The 18,489-nt window shown below is 45.6% G+C and overlaps 1 protein-coding gene across 2 annotated transcripts in view; it reads left to right on the forward strand.

Moving 5' to 3' along the window:
• si:ch211-196i2.1 (collagen alpha-1(I) chain) overlaps positions 1 to 18,489 on the forward strand; it is a 149,176-nt gene that overhangs the window by 32,306 nt on the left and 98,381 nt on the right. Inside the window, exons 2-5 of one of the 2 annotated variants that reach the window (XM_024402588.2) lie at positions 13,531 to 13,678; positions 13,877 to 14,035; positions 14,531 to 14,723; positions 17,595 to 17,729. In XM_024402588.2, the coding sequence (XP_024258356.2) occupies positions 13,531 to 13,678; positions 13,877 to 14,035; positions 14,531 to 14,723; positions 17,595 to 17,729 (635 nt within the window). The remainder of the gene's footprint in view (positions 1 to 13,530; positions 13,679 to 13,876; positions 14,036 to 14,530; positions 14,724 to 17,594; positions 17,730 to 18,489) is intronic. The other variant, XM_042311149.1, reaches the window with a different exon arrangement.

Genomic DNA, 18,489 nt, shown 5'->3' on the forward strand with positions numbered 1-18,489 from the left:
TGCATCTGTAAAAGTTTGTGAGGGTCTTAGGTCCAAGCAAATTTCCTCAGCCTCCTGAGGTTGTAGAGGCGCTGTTACATCTTCTTCACCACACTGTCTGTGTGGGTGGAGCATTTCCGTTTGTCAGTGATATGTATGCTGAGGAACTTGAAGCTTTCCACCTTCTCCACTGCTGTCCCATCGGTGTAGATAGGGGGTGCTCCCTTTGCTGTTTCCTGAAGTCCACGATCATCTCATTTGTTTTGTTGATGTTGAGTAAGAGGTTACACTCCCAGAGCCCTCACCTCCTCCATGTCGGCTGTCTTGTCATTGTTGGTAATCAAGCATACTACTGTTGTGGCATCTGCAAACTTGATGATTGAGTTGGAGGCGTGCGTGGCCACGCAGTCGTGGGTGAACAGGGAGTACAGGAGGGGGCTAAGCACGCACCCTTGTGGGGCCCCAGTGTTGAGGATCAGCGGAGTGGAGGAGTTGTTTCTTAGCTTAGGACATCATGGCCAGGGTCAGCTGTCTGTTCTCATTGTGCAGCACATGAACTCAAGATGGGCCCCATCACCCCCTGCTTAGTGTCCCAACCTGCCGTTCAGAGCCTGTGGCCCACACCCTCTCTCCTCCTGTCCTTCTCTCCCCCTACCCCCAGCCTGTGATCTCATGTTGAGCTGTTTAGTCTGTTAAGGAGTATCTGTCTCTGCCTCTCTGCTATCACAGCCTATCAATCCTGTGTGAATGTGAGAGTCGCTGCCAGAGGAGAGGAGTAGAGGATGACTGACGGCTCTCTGATGCCTTAGAATAGCCCATTAGAGAGAGAGAGTGGGTCGGCCAGGTCTGCTTTGACAGTACATGTGGGGCTGTCAATGGTAATATCCAGAAAGTCATCCCTCAAACTGGTCAAACAAACCATGTCATATGGACTTTGGGAAAGACTCATCGAGACCCATCAACACCTGCCACTCTTTCCTGCGCCGCACAACGCGTGGCAAATTCAGGAATGTATAGTCTTTTACTGTAATGCAGCATACAGAGATCCACATGTACGTGTGCTTTAACAAAAACGATGCCTTCTTAGGCAGATAGTCAGAGGACAGACTGAGGATGTGGCTGTCCTCACAGAACTACTGCTTTTCCAATTATATGGATAACTATTGAAAGATAGCTGATATGCTTTTTGCTACATTGTAATGGACCCGGTACAACCTTTGGTTGGCTGCAGGCAGGCTGCGGCTGCGGTACAGCAAAGCCAAGTCTGTCCATGCTCATCGTTCTCACAGGGGAAGTCAAATGACAATGACTTTGCTCATGATCATCCACGCAAATTACATTTATCTATAGGTTCCTTGAATTTTCTTTTGGGGGTGCCTTTTCATTATCTGGATAGACACTTGGGGTTTCTAGCTAACGTTACACCAATCAAAGCAGTGGAGAGTGTAGTGAGGCAAAACTTTAGTAGTCAAACCCATTCATCATGGGTCGATGGGGGGGAGTGGATTTGCAAAATGCTATCATATCACACAATTATACCGTTTATAAAATGGTCAGATATATATTTTTAATACAGACAAAAATAAGTTAAAATTAGAAGTGCAAAAACAAGTGGACACAAGGCTGTTTGGCTCACCTCAGTCACAAAGAGGAATAACTTTGCAGCTATTTCTGGTTACTAAACAATGCCATGCTGGTAATATTCAAATAAAGCCCATCCCTGAAACAAAACGTATGCTAAAAATAATTTGTATGTCACATAATTGGGAAATACACCGGATTCACATAGACGGGCAGGTCCGTATTTGTCACTTCAAGCCAAAATATTTCATACTTTGACTAAAACGATGACTTATTGACTAAAATCATTGTGCATCATCATCGGTAAGCTCTGGCCATATTCTTTCAGCTTGAAAAAGTATATTTCTACTGGTGTGGGCATTTAAAGAGCTGTCTTGTGATCATTTATAGAACAATAATCCACATTGTTTTTAAAGTCACGAAACTTTAACGAGAGTGATGCTAACAGTACAACACTTTTCTGAATGAACTCTGAGCTTATCTAGCTTGGTTGCCATTTATTTATTTTTTGCCATAGGCATGGCACGACAAGTTTACTAAAAATGTCAGTTGGATAAAGCACAAACATATCTGGCCACCAGGCTAAAGCCTTTCCTATATATCATCACCACCAGCAGCACTAGTATGCAGTGTCTGTATTACCGTTCAACTGGGTCCCCTTCCCCTCACCAGAGGGCACCCTGGCAGATTTATGGAAGGGGCAGAAGACAGGTTACTCTCAGAGGAGGTGGAGAGATACAGTACTGTATGTTGATTGAGCCACTTAATGATGATGTTATACAGCTGTTGTCTGCTGTCTTCCTGGCTCTTCTCCATACCGCTCTTCCCTCGTATCTCATACTTTACATATCTTTCTCTCTCTCTCTTCCTACATGCACACTTCAATACCACCACTTTTTCCCCCTTCTCTTACCACGTTTGCTGATGCAGAATCGTCTCCCATGGAACAACATGTGTTTCACTTTCATTAGCGAGAAATAGAACAGGCGTGACTGGCAGCCACCCCCCTTATCCTCACAGTAATGGTTTGATCCTTTGATTATGCTGCTGGAAGTAAGCACTTGGAAATGTTCTGTTTTTTTCCCTCTAGGGCACAAAATGGTAACAGAACATTTTATTTCTTAAATACCACCAGTGGGAGCTTAACGAACAGCATCAGGTGCCTCATATATAACCATTGTGTACATTGCCCACTACATTTCTGCGTGCGTCATTTCTGAAAAGTCTGTACAAAAATGTTGAGATTTGGCGCACGCCATACATAGGTATGTTTCCTATTAGGCTTACACTGTCGTGACGTTTTGATAACCATGTAAATCTTTCTCAGACAAGATTACTTTCATCAATATATTCGGCTCTATTTACTCTCATGTTCAAAAATGCTAATTGGCATTAAAGTGGACATCATGCAAATCCCTACAAGCTCCTGCATATCATCTGTAGCTGAAACCATTGCTAAACAGGTATTGTGTCAATTTAAAACTTGCACAAGACCGTTCATAATTTTATCAATTTAAAGGAATGTTGCCAATTTTTCATTACTACATTTAGCTAACATTAGATAGTTAATCCAGGGATTCTTTCCTTTTCCTCGATTCGGCAGTCTTGTCAAAATCACCATGGTATTTGTAGTTCTTTATGATAGCCACATTGGCAGCTAATCTGCATTTCATTTTTCATGGGTAAATACAGACAAATATATTTATAAAGGTCACCTTGTCCTAGAGAGATTTACACGGTTATTAAAACGTCACGCCAGAGTGAGCCTACACGAAACATAGCCCTTATTTTAAATGTTTCTAAAATCCCATATGGGAAAAGTTTGGGAAAAACAATTGGAACCATTTCCCTATTTGACTGCTTGGCTCATTTTAGTTGAACGCATTCAGTTGTTCAACTGTCTAGATATCCCTTTATTTGCTGTATAAATTGGAACTATTGGCATTAGTCCACATCAAATTGTTGTCCAATATTTTATTTATCAATAGGTTATTGGGTTTATATGTCCTGCCTTGGTATAGGCTCTGAGATTAAATCGGCAAAGATGTCGCATTCCTATTGCACAGCAATACTGTTGCCTACCCATACTGTCATGCCCTACCAGTCTATTTACTGTATTGATGGGATGTTTTAATCTTTAACAGTGATTTATGCTCTATCTGGAAAAGAAGTGTGTCAGTTCCTGAAAGAGGAAACAATGGCAAATTGTCGTGGACCTGTCAGCAGAATATTTGAATTCAACAATGTTTTTCATCAGCTTTTGTTTGCATTCTTGTTAATATGTTTTCCTGTTTTTTCTTTTCTTTTAATGAATAAGCTTTTCATCATACCCCCCCATTTGCACAAAATACTTGCCACCTTGCAATACAATATTTCAACCACTAGCAGATGTGCACTAAAGTTTCTCACATGAAGTTTACTTTTTATAAATGCCAACTTTTGTGTGAAAACTGGTCCACACACATTTTGGGGTATATTTTGTAAGTATGCACAGTTTATAAATGAGGCCCCAGGGGTTTAAATCCTTAGTGGTTTAATAAGTGTGTGAGAATGTTTTTCAGCTCCCAGTGTTTCAACTACAACTGAGAATCTTAATCCTTAATAATAAATGGTCAGCTGGTTTTCATTGTGCCCCAGGCCAGCCCAATAATGAATTCATTTTTTATGAATAAACATCATTGGAGGAGAAGGTCACTTTCCCCTGTCCCCCAGCTGTAAACAAGGTACTGATTGGATGCAGCTGGATCACACCTGGCTAAGCTTATCACATGACTCTTTATGACTCTGTCCCCCATTAATGACTTTGTGTTGAGCTTTAGCTTGAACAACAAGGTTCTTGCTGCAGCCCTCCAGAAGCGGCCATACCCTATCCCCCCCGATGGCCTCCAAAGCATGTGGTGTGGTGTGTGTGTTTGTGTGTTCAGCAAAGACATGAAGTGTCTGAGAGGAATGCCCCAGAGTGTGAGAATCTCTCTCTCCCATGCAAGGGTCTGGATATATCTCCCCAGGACAAAGTGTAAACAAAGATGATTTATTATATTGACACAATAGTCAAGTGACCGCTCTAACAATGGAAATACATGTCCTCAAAGATTGAAGGCAGGCGGGAGGAGGCGAGATCAGGTGGGCCGATTCTTGCCAATGAGAGGGAAGATACGTGTGTGAACAACAGTTACTAAGTTGTTTTTCTCAAAGTTGCCGCAGTGCCATGTGCATCCACTTATACAGTATCAGTAAATTTGTAACAGCCCAAACGTTGATACTTCTATTCGATCAAATAAGCCTCACGTCATCATTGAGTCGATGGCTTGAATAGTCTCGCTGGAAATTGAGTACAATTTCATTTAAAAAGGATGACAAGCCGGGTCAAATAATATTAACAGCGGTTATAGAGGGTGCAACCGATCAGCACCGTAGGAGTAAATGTCAGTTGGCTTTTCATAGACGTGCATTCAGAGGTCAAGACAGCAAGTGCGTGTGAGAGCGAGAGCGAGAGGATCGAAACACACACAGTCATGTGTGGAATACAGCAATAAGAATGTCAGTTTAATATGCAGTGCAGGTCACCTCCTATTACCCTTCTCAGAGTTTTAAGAATTGTGTGTGTTCAATTATTTGTGACATTGTGGCATTTAAAGCATATTGAAGATAGAAGCAATAGGATTTGAAGCAGTAGTGTGTCAACTATTTCAGCACCGTTTCTCGTTGCTCTGAGACAAGCATGAGGACTGGTCTTGATAAATCAATGAGATTTTTATTTTCACTGAATCTCCGTTTGGGTATTGATTAGACTACAATTAGGGTGTGGAAATGTTAGGATTATTTTGCTCTTAGTACTGTAGCCTACTCCCGACCGGTCACGTTGTACAGCGCCATATTTGGTAATACTGCTGTCCCCTAGTTGGAGGGGAGTTGTAGACAATTAAATTACTCCCCAGCTCCTGGGTGATCCTCTCCACCTGCCTGTTAGACTGAGGCCGGTACCCGGATGTGAGACTGACCGGATTATTTAGCTTTTAGTACTGTAGCCTACTCCCGACCGGTCACGTTTTACAGCTCCATATTTGGTAATACTGCTGTCCCCTAGTTGGAGGGGAGTTGTAGACAATAAATTACCTCGTTGACCCTCCGGAGGACCTTGAAGGGACCCACAAACTGGAACCACTCATCCACTGCAGGGGCCTCAGTCTGGCTTGGAGTCCATAGGCTGGCTGGTATCCCAGGACACACTGGAAGGGAATCAGCACGGTGGAGGAGTGCCGAAAGTAGTTCTGGGAAGGAACCCCCTGTCGGTCCTGGCAGTGACTCCTTAGGAACCTCCCCAGCTCCTGGGTGATCCTCTCCACCTGCCCGTTGATCTGAGGCCGGTACCCGGATGTGAGACTGACCGTGGTCTCCAGCTTCTCCATAAAGGCTCTCAATACCCGCAACGTGAATTATTCCTGCTGGAATAGTGCCTCAGTGACAATGAGAGCGGGAGGTAGACCAGAAAGAGGGATACAACGGCAGTATTTAGAAAATCTGTCAATAACCATAGTGGTAAAACCATCAAAGGGTAAGATCCGTTTTGAAGTCTATGGACCGATGCCACTGAGTCACCAAGGCCACCAAGGCCACTGAGTCCTCTGGAAGGGGAAGTAGTTCCCTGCTGTAGCGTGGCGGGGAGATTTGGATTGTGCACATACAGAACAAGAGTTGACATATTGGGTAATGTCCTGCGCCAAGGTGCGCCACCAGTACTTGCCGGAGAGGGATTGGATGGTGCGGGCGATACCTGGGTGTCCAGCGGCAAGGGATGTGTGTGCCTAGGTCAACAGCCGATATCTTACCCCCGCGCGGACATAGATGCATTCTGGAGGGCAGGAGTGGGTTCCCTATCCAGAACCTGGCAGATGTCCACATCTACGTCCCAAAATACGAGGATAACGATACGGGAGGACAAATTGATGGGCTGGAGGGCACTCACAGGACCCTCCACCGAAGTGTAAACACAGGGTACGGAAAAGTAGCCCTTTGGAATCCTGCTGCCCAGGTGGTGATTCTCATCCTTGACCAGGAGATGGTGGGGTTATGACGTTGGAGTCTTTGTGGATGAGGATGACTTTGTGTATGGGTGCGGTGGTGATGTAGAAGGGAAGGCTTTTCATTGTGGCTTTTCATTGTGTGCATGGGTCCCACAGTGAGGGTGAGTGCTGCTGTGATGTGCGTAATTGTGCCAGATCCCAATGGTCACGTATCCAGAGCTTGAACCGGAAGAGGAGAGTGGGCAGGAAGTTATGTTCAGGGAGGAGATGAGAGCCTGGTCGATGAAATTCCCTGCGGCACTGGAGTCCACTAGAGCTGTAGAGACAACACCTGAGGGACAGCCAGCCAGTGAAGTGGGAACCAGAAAGGGTTTGGCGGAAAACGATGATAATGGCATTCTCACGCCTACCCTGGGAGACGGAAGATCACGGAGCCGACCCTCTGCCCTAGTGGACCACAGGTTGTGACACACCGGACACCGCTGAAGCTCCTTTTGGCCCGCAATAGGAACAGACCCCCGGATGTCTCCGGCAACGCCGCTGAGAGGTGTGGCCCCTACCTCCATGTGTTCAGGCTCTGCATCAGGACAGCCAAAGGAGGGAGGCAAGTGGTGAGGTGAAGAAGGTTATCCAGATAGACAGCCATAGCGCTGAGTGCGTCCAAGGATAGGTTGTCATGCCGAAACGCAATTTCCGTCTGGATATATTTGCGCAGTCTTCTCAGGGATAGAGTGCAAAGCGCTGGCTCATTCTGGCCGCTGGAGGCTGCCATGGTCCAAAAGGTGAGGGCATACTCCACAGCAGTCTGAACACCCTACGGGAGCTGGAGAAGTCTCTCACCTCCCTCTCTGCCCTCTGGAGAAAGGTCGAAGACTACCCTGAACAGAGCCATGAATCTCTAATTGTGACCCTGCTCCTCCTCTCCCCCTCCCAGACAGTCGTAGCCCACTCCAAAGGTAGTGGGAACACCGGAGTAAGAAACCATGGCATTTCAATGGTGTACTGACATACTTCTCCGAAAGGGACCGTCGGGCATCACTGACCTGGGTGGATGGCTGGGTAGGCTGGGGGACTGGCTCACTGTGACGACCCGTGTTAGGAGTCCCTCTGATAAGGGTATGGAAAGCCTCGCTGGGTGCGTCGAGGCGGTGAAGAAAGCAAAGGACTTCCTCCATGACAGTACTCAGTTGCGCAAGCTAGTTGTGGTGTTGGGGGAGTAGATTACTCTGTTCCTTGACCGTCTGGAAATGGTTTTATCCTCTGCTGCTTCCATATTGTGAGGTAGTATTCTGTAATGTATTACTAGCCTGTTCAACCTCTCTTTCGTGTCATCTGAGATTCCCAAAGATTGGAAAGCAGCTGTGGTCATCCCCCTCTTCAAAGGGGGGGACACACTTGACCCAAACTGCTACAGACCTATATCTATCCTACCCTGCCTTTCTAAGGTCTTCGAAAGCCAAGTCAACAAATAGATTACCGACCATTTCGAATCTCACCATACCCTCTCTGCTATGCAATCTGGTTTTAGAGCTGGTCATGGGTGCACCTCAGCCACGCTCAAGGTCCTAAACGATATCTTAACCGCCATCGCTAAAAAACAATACTGTGCAGCTGTATTCATTGATCTGGCCAAGGCTTTCGACTCTGTCAATCACCACATCCTCATCGGCAGACTCGACAGCCTTGGTTACTCAAATGATTGCCTCGCCTGGTTCACCAACTACTTCTCTGGTAGAGTTCAGTGTGTCAAATCGGAGGGTCTGTTGTCCGGACCTCTGGCAGTCTCTATGGGGGTGCCACAGGGTTCAATTCTTGGACCGACTCTCTTCTCTGTATACATCAATGATGTCGCTCTTGCTGCTGGTGAGTCTCTGATCCACCTCTACGCAGACGACACCATTCTGTATACTTCTGGCCCTTCTTTGGACACTGTGTTAACAACCCTCCAGGCAAGTTTCAATGCCATACAACTCTCCTTCCGTCGCCTCCAATTGCTCTTAAATACAAGTAAAACTAAATGCATGCTCTTCAACCGATCGCTGCCTGCACCTGCCCGCCTGTCCAACATCACTACTCTGGACGGCACTGACTTAGAATACGTGGACAAATACAAATACCTAGGTGTCTGGTTAGACTGTAAACTCTCCTTCCAGACCCACATCAAACATCTCCAATCCAAAGTTAAATCTAGAATTGGCTTCCTATTTTGCAACAAAACATCCTTCACTCATGCTGCCAAACATACCCTTGTAAAACTGACCATCCTACCACTCCTCGACTTCGGCGATGTCATTTACAAAATAGCCTCCAATACCCTACTCAACAAATTGGATGCAGTCTATCACAGTGCCATCCGTTTTGCCACCAAAGACCCATATACTACCCACCATTGCGACCTGTACGCTCTCGTTGGCTGGCCCTCGCTTCATACTCGTCGCCAAACCCACTGGCTCTAGGTCATCTACAAGACCCTGCTAGGTAAAGTCCCCCCTTATCTCAGCTCGCTGGTCACCATAGCATCACCCACCTGTAGCACGTGCTCCAGCAGGTATATCTCTCTGGTCACCCCCAAAACCAATTCTTTCTTTGGCCGCCTCTCCTTCCAGTTCTCTGCTGCCAATGACTGGAACGAACTACAAAAATCTCTGAAACTGGAAACACATCTCCCTCACTAGCTTTAAGCACCAGCTGTCAGAGCAGCTCACATATTACTGCACCTGTACATAGCCCACCTATAATTTAGGCCAAACAACTACCTCTTTCCCTACTGTATTTATTTTATTTTATTTATTTAGCTCCTTTGCACCCCATTATTTTTATTTCTACTTTGCACATTCTTCCACTGAAAATCTACAATTCCAGTGTTTTACTTGCTATATTGTATTTACTTTGCCAACATGGCCTTTTTTTGCCTTTACCTCCCTTATCTCACCTCATTTGCTCACATCGTATATAGACTTGTTTCTACTGTATTATTGACTGTATGTTTGTTTTACTCCATTTGCAACTCTGTGTCGTTGTATGTGTTGAACTGCTTTGCTTTATCTTGGCCATGTCGCAATTGTAAATGAGAACTTGTTCTCAACTTGCCTACCTGGTTAAATAAAGGTGAAATACATTTTTTTTAATGTAATACGCCGGGAGTCAGGAAGCAGGTGCAGAAGGTGAGAGAAAACAATACTACCTAGTGATTGCTGTCTACCGAGGGCTAAATAAAGGGGGAGTAATCAAGGAGATAATGATGACCAGGTGTGTCTAATGATGGGGAGAAGGTGTGCGTGAGAAATCAAGTCAAAATCAAAACAAACTTTATTTGTCTCGCAGTGCTAGCTGTGCCACCAGACACTCTGGGTTCGCGCCCAGGCTCTGTCGCAGCCGGCCGTGACCGGGATGTCCATGGGGCGACGCACAATTGGCCTAGCGTCGTCTGGGTTAGGGAGAGTTTGGCTATCCTTGTCTCATCGCACACTAGCAACTCCTGTGGCGGGCCAGGCACAGTGCACGCTAACCAAGTCGCCAGGTGCATGGTGTTTCCTCCGACACATTGGTGCGGCTGGCTTCCGGGTTGGATGCGCGCTGTGTTAAGAAGCAGTGCGGCTTGGTTGGGTTGTGTTTCGGAGGACGCATGGCTTTTGACCTTCATCTCTCCCGAGCCCGTACGGGAGTTGTAGCGATGAGACAAGATAGTTACTACTCACAATTGGATACCAAGAAATTGGGGAGAAAAGGGGGTAAAAAATTGTAATAAAAAAATATATACTTTGTCACATGTGCCGAATACAAGTGTAGACCTTACCGTGAAATGCTTACTTACAAGCCTTTAACCAACAGTGCAGTGTTAGAAGAGTTAAGAAAATATTTACCGATAAACTAAAGTAAAAAATAATAAAAGTAACACAATAAAATAACAATAATGAGGGTATATACAGGGGGTACCGGTACCAAGTCAATGTGCGGGGGTACAGGTTAGTCGAGGTAATTTGTACATGTAGGTATGGGTCAAGTGACTATGTATAGATAATAAACGGCAAGTAGCAGCAGTGTACAAAACAAATGGAGGGGGTGTCAATGTAAATAGTCCGGTGGCCATTTGATTAATTGTTCAACAGTCTTACGGCTTGGGGGTAGAAGCTGCTAAGGAACTTTTTGGTCCTAGACTGGGCACCCCGGTACCGCTTGCCATGCGGTAGCAGAGAGAACAGTTTATGAGTTGGGTGACTCGAGTCTCTGACAATTTTTTGGGCTTTCCTCTGACACTGCCTATTATATAGGTCCTGGATGGCAGGAAGCTTGGCCCCAGTGATGTACTGGGCATTACGCACTACTCTCTGTAGCGTCTTACGGTCAGATGCAGGGCAGTTACCATACCAGGCTGTGATGCAACCGGTCAGGATACTCTCGATGGTGCAGCTGTATAACTTTTTGAGGATCTGGGGACCCATGCCAAATCTTGGTAAGCAGGTGTGCACAATGATTGTTGCCAGGGCCGGTGGTTAGTGGACCGTTGAGCCCTGGATAGAGGGAGCAGGAGTAGGGTTGGCAGGGTTATGATAAATTAGGCGTTGTTGCTCGCTGTTTGCATAAAGGCTTAGATAAATGCGCACATATTTTATTTTCTAAAAATATTTTGGCCTTGTGTTCTGAAAATAGTATTTTTTTTGTTCATTAGAGTACTCGAGTTCAATATCATTTATTGTGTCAGAACCTAAAACAATTGTTGTGTTCTGTTCCTAAATATAGATTCCCCATGTCGGAAATGGTTAAACAAAATCCCAATTATTATTTTGTTAAACTTTTTTTTTTAAATATTTTTTTTTTGCACCCCCACTTTCAGATGGAGTTTTTTATGATACAAATAATCAGAATAGAGCTAAGTACAGGCAAAATACTAGAGGAAAACCTGGTTCTGTCTGCTTTCCAACAGACACTACTGGGAGACAAAAGACACTGGGAGACAAATTCACCTTTCAGCTGGACAATATCCTAAAACACAAGGCCAAATATACACTGGCTTACCAAGATTACATTGAATGTTCCTGAGTGGCCTAGTTAAAATGTTGACTTAAATCGTCTTGAAAATCTATGGCAAGACTTGAAATGGCTGTCTAGCAATGATAAGAATAATGTGCAAACATTGTACAATACATGTGTGCAAAGCACTTAGAGACTTACCCAGAAACACTCACAGCTGTAATCGTTGCCAAAGTCGATTCAACTTGCATTGACTCAGAGGGTTGAATACTCATCTAATCAAGATATATGAGTGTTTCTAATTTTTCACCGTTTTTTTTTTTATTTTTTTTTACAAACGTTTGAATTCTTTTTCTCCCCGTTTGACATTTCAGAGTATTTTGTGTATCGTTGACAAAAAAAGGACAACTAAATCAATTTGAATCCCACTTTGTAAGACAACAAAATGTGGGAAGAGTACAGGGGTGTGAATACTTTGTGAAGGCACTGTATGTATGTGTGTGTGTGTGGACCAGTGGAAAGCTGGAATGCTGACTGTGACACATAGGGTTATGTTCCTTCAGCTCCATTTCAGAGGGCAAGACAGTGTGACCATATCTTGCACTGACTCCTGATGATATATGTCTGGTACTGTTCTAGGGGTGCAGAAGGGCCTCATTCAACCTAGAGGGGCTGACAGGCATTCAGTAGATACGGGTGGGGGAAAAGGTTTCTGTCTTTGGCTGAGTAGTAGATAGTGGCTGGTTAATTAAGGTCTAGTGCTAACCTTTTGCAGGTGTTGATTGATTCGGGCATATACATTGTCTCGGTCCTTCAGCGTTGAAATTACAGCCGCCAGGTAGGCTACTGTAGCCAGTAGCGCCATTGGCAGAAAGCAGATGTTTCTGGTTTTCAGGGATACAGTATTTTCAACCTAACCTCCGTTTCCCCGGTCTTTCCACACCTTCTACATAAGGTTATTGTTTTATTTTTTTATATTTATTATTTTACCTTTATTTAACTAGGCAAGTCAGTTAAGAACAAATTCTTATTTTCAATGACGGCCTAGGAACAGTGGGTTAACTGCCTGTTCAGGGGCAGAACGACAGATTTGTACCTTGTCAGCTCGGGGATTTGAACTTGCAACCTTCTGGTCACTAGTCCAACACTCTAACCACTAGGCTACCCTGCCGTCCCATTGTAGCAATGGTATGTACATTATGACATGAACAGTACGCTAATTGATTTGCATGCCTGAAGTGCCTGCTGGGCAAATGCACTTCCTGTTTGTCTAATTGGCCTCAAGTTCCCAGCTGGTCTTGGAATAAGCTCAAGCACTGCAGGTTACAACCCAATCAAAACACAGCAATTACATGTCTTTCAGTGCTCACTGATTTTCTCCACCATTGATCAATTGCGGTATTCATAAGCCTTTAGGAGACACTCCTCAACCCACGGCTCCTCATTAAAAGCCCACAGGCTCCACCATCATGGCAGGGCATGATGAATGGCACTTACCCATGACATGCTACGTAAACAGAAAGGCCTTCTGTGCCTGCGTCTGCAAACAGGAAATGAGATCATGAAGGAGATCCAAAACAGTGGAGTGTACTATGGGACACACAACAGTAGCACCATTTGTAAACTGGTAGTATTTTAACTAGCCCTCAGGAGCCCAGAAGGAGTGGTTCCCAAAATATTCTTTACCATTTTAGTATATTCATTAATGGGCAAAGTGGATCGAATGAGGTGGCTGTTCTTGACTCTCTTTTCACAGAAAATAAATTGTGTGGTACTTTATGATGAGAAGTCCATTCAGGGTGGTAAAAGGGAGTTTCTTTTCACAGGGTGATCTTTGGAATGGTAGCTGAGTGTCACAAATGAGTAGATTGGGGTCTGCCTCCATAGGACAACATAATTGTGAACTGACAGTTAGGGCTTGAACCCACCATGACTGCAACATGACTGTGTGTCTGTCCTCTCTTTCCCTCCACAGAGGAGGTGAACCTTCTAGAAGAACTCTCGCTGCAGGTGTCCAACAGCAGCAATGCCTCCATGTCTCTGGATGCTAAGAGGTGTCCGGTGCTGCAGGTGGGACAGTACTCCACCCTGGCCCTGCCCCTAGCTGAACTCTTCACTGACGGGTAAAACCTTCCCATTTACGCATGCATGTACACACACACACACACACACACACACACACACACACACACACACACACACACACACACACACACACACACACACACACACACACACACACACACACACACACACACACACACACACACACACACACACACACTTAGACCAACACTGTGTACCGGCTTTGTGTTGTACAGGTTTGCAGATGAGTTCAGCCTATTGGTGCAGCTGCGGAGCCCTCAGCTAGACGAACACAGTGTGCTCACCCTGCTCAGCCACGACAGCCACATCCTGCTGCAGCTGCGCATCAGCGCGTACACACTCACCTTCATCGGCACGCAACAGCGCCTCTATGAGTAAGCCTGTCTCTGTCTGTCTGCCCTTCTTTATGTGTGTGTGTGTGTGTGTGTGTGTGTGTGTGTGTGTGTGTGTGTGTATTTATGTACATGCATGTGTGTTTTGACTGAGGGTGAAGCGATTTAAGGTCTGTTTTTCCTAAAGCCTAGTGACAGGTTGCTTGCTCCTCTCTTCATAAGCCACTGTGGTTTGAAGCAATACATCACTGTAAGAAAGCCAACAGACTTAGCCCGAAGATGGACAGAGTCGTTTTGTTGACTTTTTTAGGTACTTTTAGAGTGCATGAGATTTATATTTGAAGTATTACTGTATTTCATTCAACTGTCATGGAAGTTAAACCTTTTTGAGAGAAACTACAATTGCAGGGCCAACATTCACTACACACTTCACATTATAGCCAAAACAATACATAACAGTGACATACACTTCCTTCTCAGTAATGTTTGCCATACTGTATGATATTACCAATTGCATTGTTTTGACCGGATTCCCAGGTTCCCGGTCAGTAGTCTGTCTGACGACCAGTGGCACCATGTGGCTGTGAGTGTGTCATCCGCTAGACTGGCGCTGTATGTGGATTGTGCCCTGGTGGAGCGTGTGGACTGGGTGTACCAGGGTATGGGAATCACCCCTGACGGTCTACTCATGGTGGGGGGCATCGTAGAGGGCTTCGAGACACCATTTAAGGTAAGTTCTGGACTTACCGTTCCACCTCTTGATTTCCTCTCCTCACCAGTTCCATTCTCCTTTCCTCTGTCCTCTCCCTTTCTCCTCCCCTCTTTTCTCCTTTCCTCTACTCTCTCCACCCCTCTCCCTCTTCACTTCCCCCTCTCCTGCCTGTTTTCATACACACAAAAGGAGGTCTCTGCCTAAATCATTGTACAATATATCAGCAGCACATTATGCAACATAGGCTATACAGCTTTACCGCCTGCTGTGCTGAGCGTGTCCCTAACGGAGTGTCCTTGGTGTTGAATGGTGGGTTACTTATCATAGAAGAGCAGTACCGGTCTGCAGGATGTAGGTACTGTCAAACTTTGTAGCCCAGTAACACTGTGGATCAGCACACTGTATAGGAAACCAATGGTCTAGTTAGCCCCCTACACGGGAGAGGTTTAGGGAGACGGGATGGGGGCTCCTGTAGATCATCTCATCGGCCCCCGCTCCCACCACCATCCCCCCTCCCCAGGACATATGAAGACATCCCTTTGCTGTCCAAGGCAGCAGCCAGTGCCAGTGTTTTTGAAGGATGAGCGTTAGAGCGTACAGTACGAGTGCAGAGCAGCAGGGGGGTGGAGAGGAGAGGAGGAGAGCAGGACAGGACAGGACAGACAGCATCTGGCTTTGTGCTCAGCTCAGCCTAGAGTCAAGATGGATTCTCCATCGCCTGGTTTCCCACTGTTGACAAGTCTCTTTGACGACCCCTCAGAGGATCGAGCTTCCTCTCTCGGAGGTGGTGACAGGCTTTTCCCGCTAGGGTCCTCTGTACTGGAACTTTAACACCTCCATTCTTCAGTAGAGCACTTAAGGACGACCAGGGGAGGAAAACACCTTCTCCTGTCTGTGTCTTGTGTTTATTGTCAGTCGATCTATTTCCTTTGTCCACAGTTACAGCACAATAAAGACTGCTATACTGTAGATGCGGCCTCTGCTAGTGGGTTTCCGTGTAGGTTAAACAGGCTTTCAAATCAGTTTTACAGTATTTCTTTGTTTAAGGACAAGACACACTGTAATGAACTTTGGCCATCCGCAGTAGATCACCTGCTGGGTGTCTACGAACGGTGGCAATTCAACATGTAGAAGAAAATGGCGTCTGATGTTCCGTGGTCAGAGGCGGTAGGATGGCTGCTGCTTTTAACCATTCATCAGCATGGTGTGTTTCTTCCCTTAGGTCTGTGAAAACACCACAGTGTCTAAATGGCACAGGGCTTGGTGAGACTTAACACTGACCTTGCTACCTCTCTAGGTTTACGCCCATCCCGTACTAAAAGAGGATTAGTCTACCGGAAGAGGAGTTGATTGGTTTTGGATGAGAAGATGAGATATGGAGTCATGCTGAAGGAGCAGGTTTTGCGAGTGGATAAGGAGAGTGCTCGTCTAGGTGGTATAGTGAGTGGATAAGGAGAGTGCTCGTCTAGGTGGTATAGTGAGTGGATAAGGAGAGTGCTCGTCTAGGTGGTATAGTGAGTGTATAAGGAGAGTGCTAGTCTAGGTGGTATAGTGAGTGGATAAGGAGAGTGCTCGTCTAGGGGGTATAGTGAGTGGATAAGGAGAGTGCTAGTCTAGGTGGTATAGTGAGTGAATAAGGAGAGTGCTCGTCTAGGTGGTATAGTGAATGGATAAGGAGAGTGCTCGTCTAGGTGGTAAAGTGAGTGGATAAGGAAGAGTGCTAATCTAGGTGGTAAAGTGAGTGGATAAGGAAGAGTGCTAATCTAGGTGGTAAAGTGAGTGGATAAGGAAGAGTGCTAATCTAGGTGGTAAAGGGAGTGGATAAGGAAGAGTGCTAATCTAGGTGGTAAAGTGAGTGGATAAGGAAGAGTGCTAATCTAGGTGGTAAAGTGAGTGGATAAGGAGAATGCTAATCCAGGTGGTAAAGTGGATGGATAAGGAGAATGCTAATCTAGGTGGTAAAGTGGGTGGATAAGGAGAATGCTAATCTAGGTGGTAAAGTGGGATGATAAAGAGAATGCTAATCTAGGTGGTAAAGTGAGTGGATAAGGAGAATGCTAATCTAGGTGGTAAAGTGGGTGAATAAGGAGAATGCTAATCTAGGTGGTAAAGTGGGTGGAGAAGGAGAATGCTAATCTAGGTGGTAAAGTGGGTGGAAAAGTTAATGCACCATGAAGTTAAGACAGAGAGCCTTAGAGAGCCCAGTGCCCTGCCAGGACCCCCTCCAACACACTCAGACACTCAGACGTTTTCATTTTCATTTCAACATTGGTTCATTTAGTTTAGTCTACGACACATATTAGTTTAGTCACAGCACATTAGGATCCAAAAAAGACACACACACACACACACACACACTCTTTCTCTCTATATATATTTGCCTCCCTCTCATTCTCTCGCGCAGTGCAAGTTTTCAACAGAATTATTGCGTCCATATTTCAAGCGATAAAGTTCTTTGTTTGGTTTGGCTCTCTAATTACAAGTTGGATTTTGTCATCATTAACAGTTTGATGCGTAAACTTAAGGAATGTGTGGTCTGAGTCTGTAGCTAACACAGAAACATTTGCATTTTACACTGAATGCATAATGTTTACATTCTTCAAAAAAAATGAATGACCTCTGGTGCTCTTTGTCTGCGGTGAACAGCGATTTCCATCTTGCACGCTGACTCACACTTCTTCTTAACATACAGTAGCTTGGGGGCAGTAGAAAACTATCTGGTGTAGATCGATGTCTGTAGTTGTCTCTCCAGTCTGTCGGTCATATTTGTCTCAGTGTCTCAGAGGCCCTGACTGAGGAAGGGTCCTCTGGGGATTCTGTCTGAACACGGTGACCTTTTGTGACCTCTGGGGGGTTAGGTTAGTGTGTTTGACGGCTCTGTCTCCATAGGGCCAACTCCGACAGCTAACGTTCCTGATGGGCGACCCAGACGCCGCCCAACACCACTGCACTCTCCACCCTGTCCAGTGTGGGGGGGCTGCCTCCAAGCCCCCCCGCTCACCACGGACCGACCACACTATGGAGGTATGCTGCAGCTCTCAACTCACAGTACCTTCCTCGTAACGTTCACAAATCAAATCAAATTGTATTGGTCACATGCACCAAATACAACCATGCAGAGTTAAAAAGTAAGGCAAATATTTGCAAAATAAAAACAATAAAAAGGAAAGAGTAACACAATAAAAACAATAACGAGGAGTACCAGTACCGAGTCCATGTGCATGGGTATGAGGTAGTTGAGGTAATTGAGGTAATACAATATGTACATGTGGGTAGGGGTAAAAGTGACAAGGCAATTAGGATATACAATAAACAGAGTAGCAGCAGCGTGTGTGTGTGTGTGTGTGTGTGTGTGTGTGTGTGTGTGTGTGTGTGTGTGTGTGTGTGTGTGTGTGTGTGTGTGTGTGTGTGTGTGTGTGTGTGTGTGTGTGTGTGTGTAGGGTCTAGTGAGTGTGTGGGCAGAGTCTAGTGAGTGTGCGGGCAGAGTCTAGTGAGTGTGCGGGCAGAGTCTAGTCAGTGTGTGGGTAGAGTCTAGTGAGTGTGCAGGCAGAGTCTAGTGAGTGTGTGGGTAGAGTCTAGTGAGTGTGCGGGCAGAGTCTAGTGAGTGTGTGGGTAGAGTCTAGTAAGTGTGCGGGCAGAGTCTAGTGAGTGTGTGGGTAGAGTCTAGTGAGTGTGCAGGCAGAGTCTAGTGAGTGTGTGGGTAGAGTCTAGTGAGTGTGCGGGCAGAGTCTAGTGAGTGTGTGGGTAGAGTCTAGTAAGTGTGTGGGTAGAGTCTAGTGAGTGT

This window comes from Oncorhynchus tshawytscha, linkage group LG33 (genome assembly GCF_018296145.1).
Source record: "Oncorhynchus tshawytscha isolate Ot180627B linkage group LG33, Otsh_v2.0, whole genome shotgun sequence".
NCBI classification, from domain to species: domain Eukaryota; kingdom Metazoa; phylum Chordata; class Actinopteri; order Salmoniformes; family Salmonidae; genus Oncorhynchus; species Oncorhynchus tshawytscha.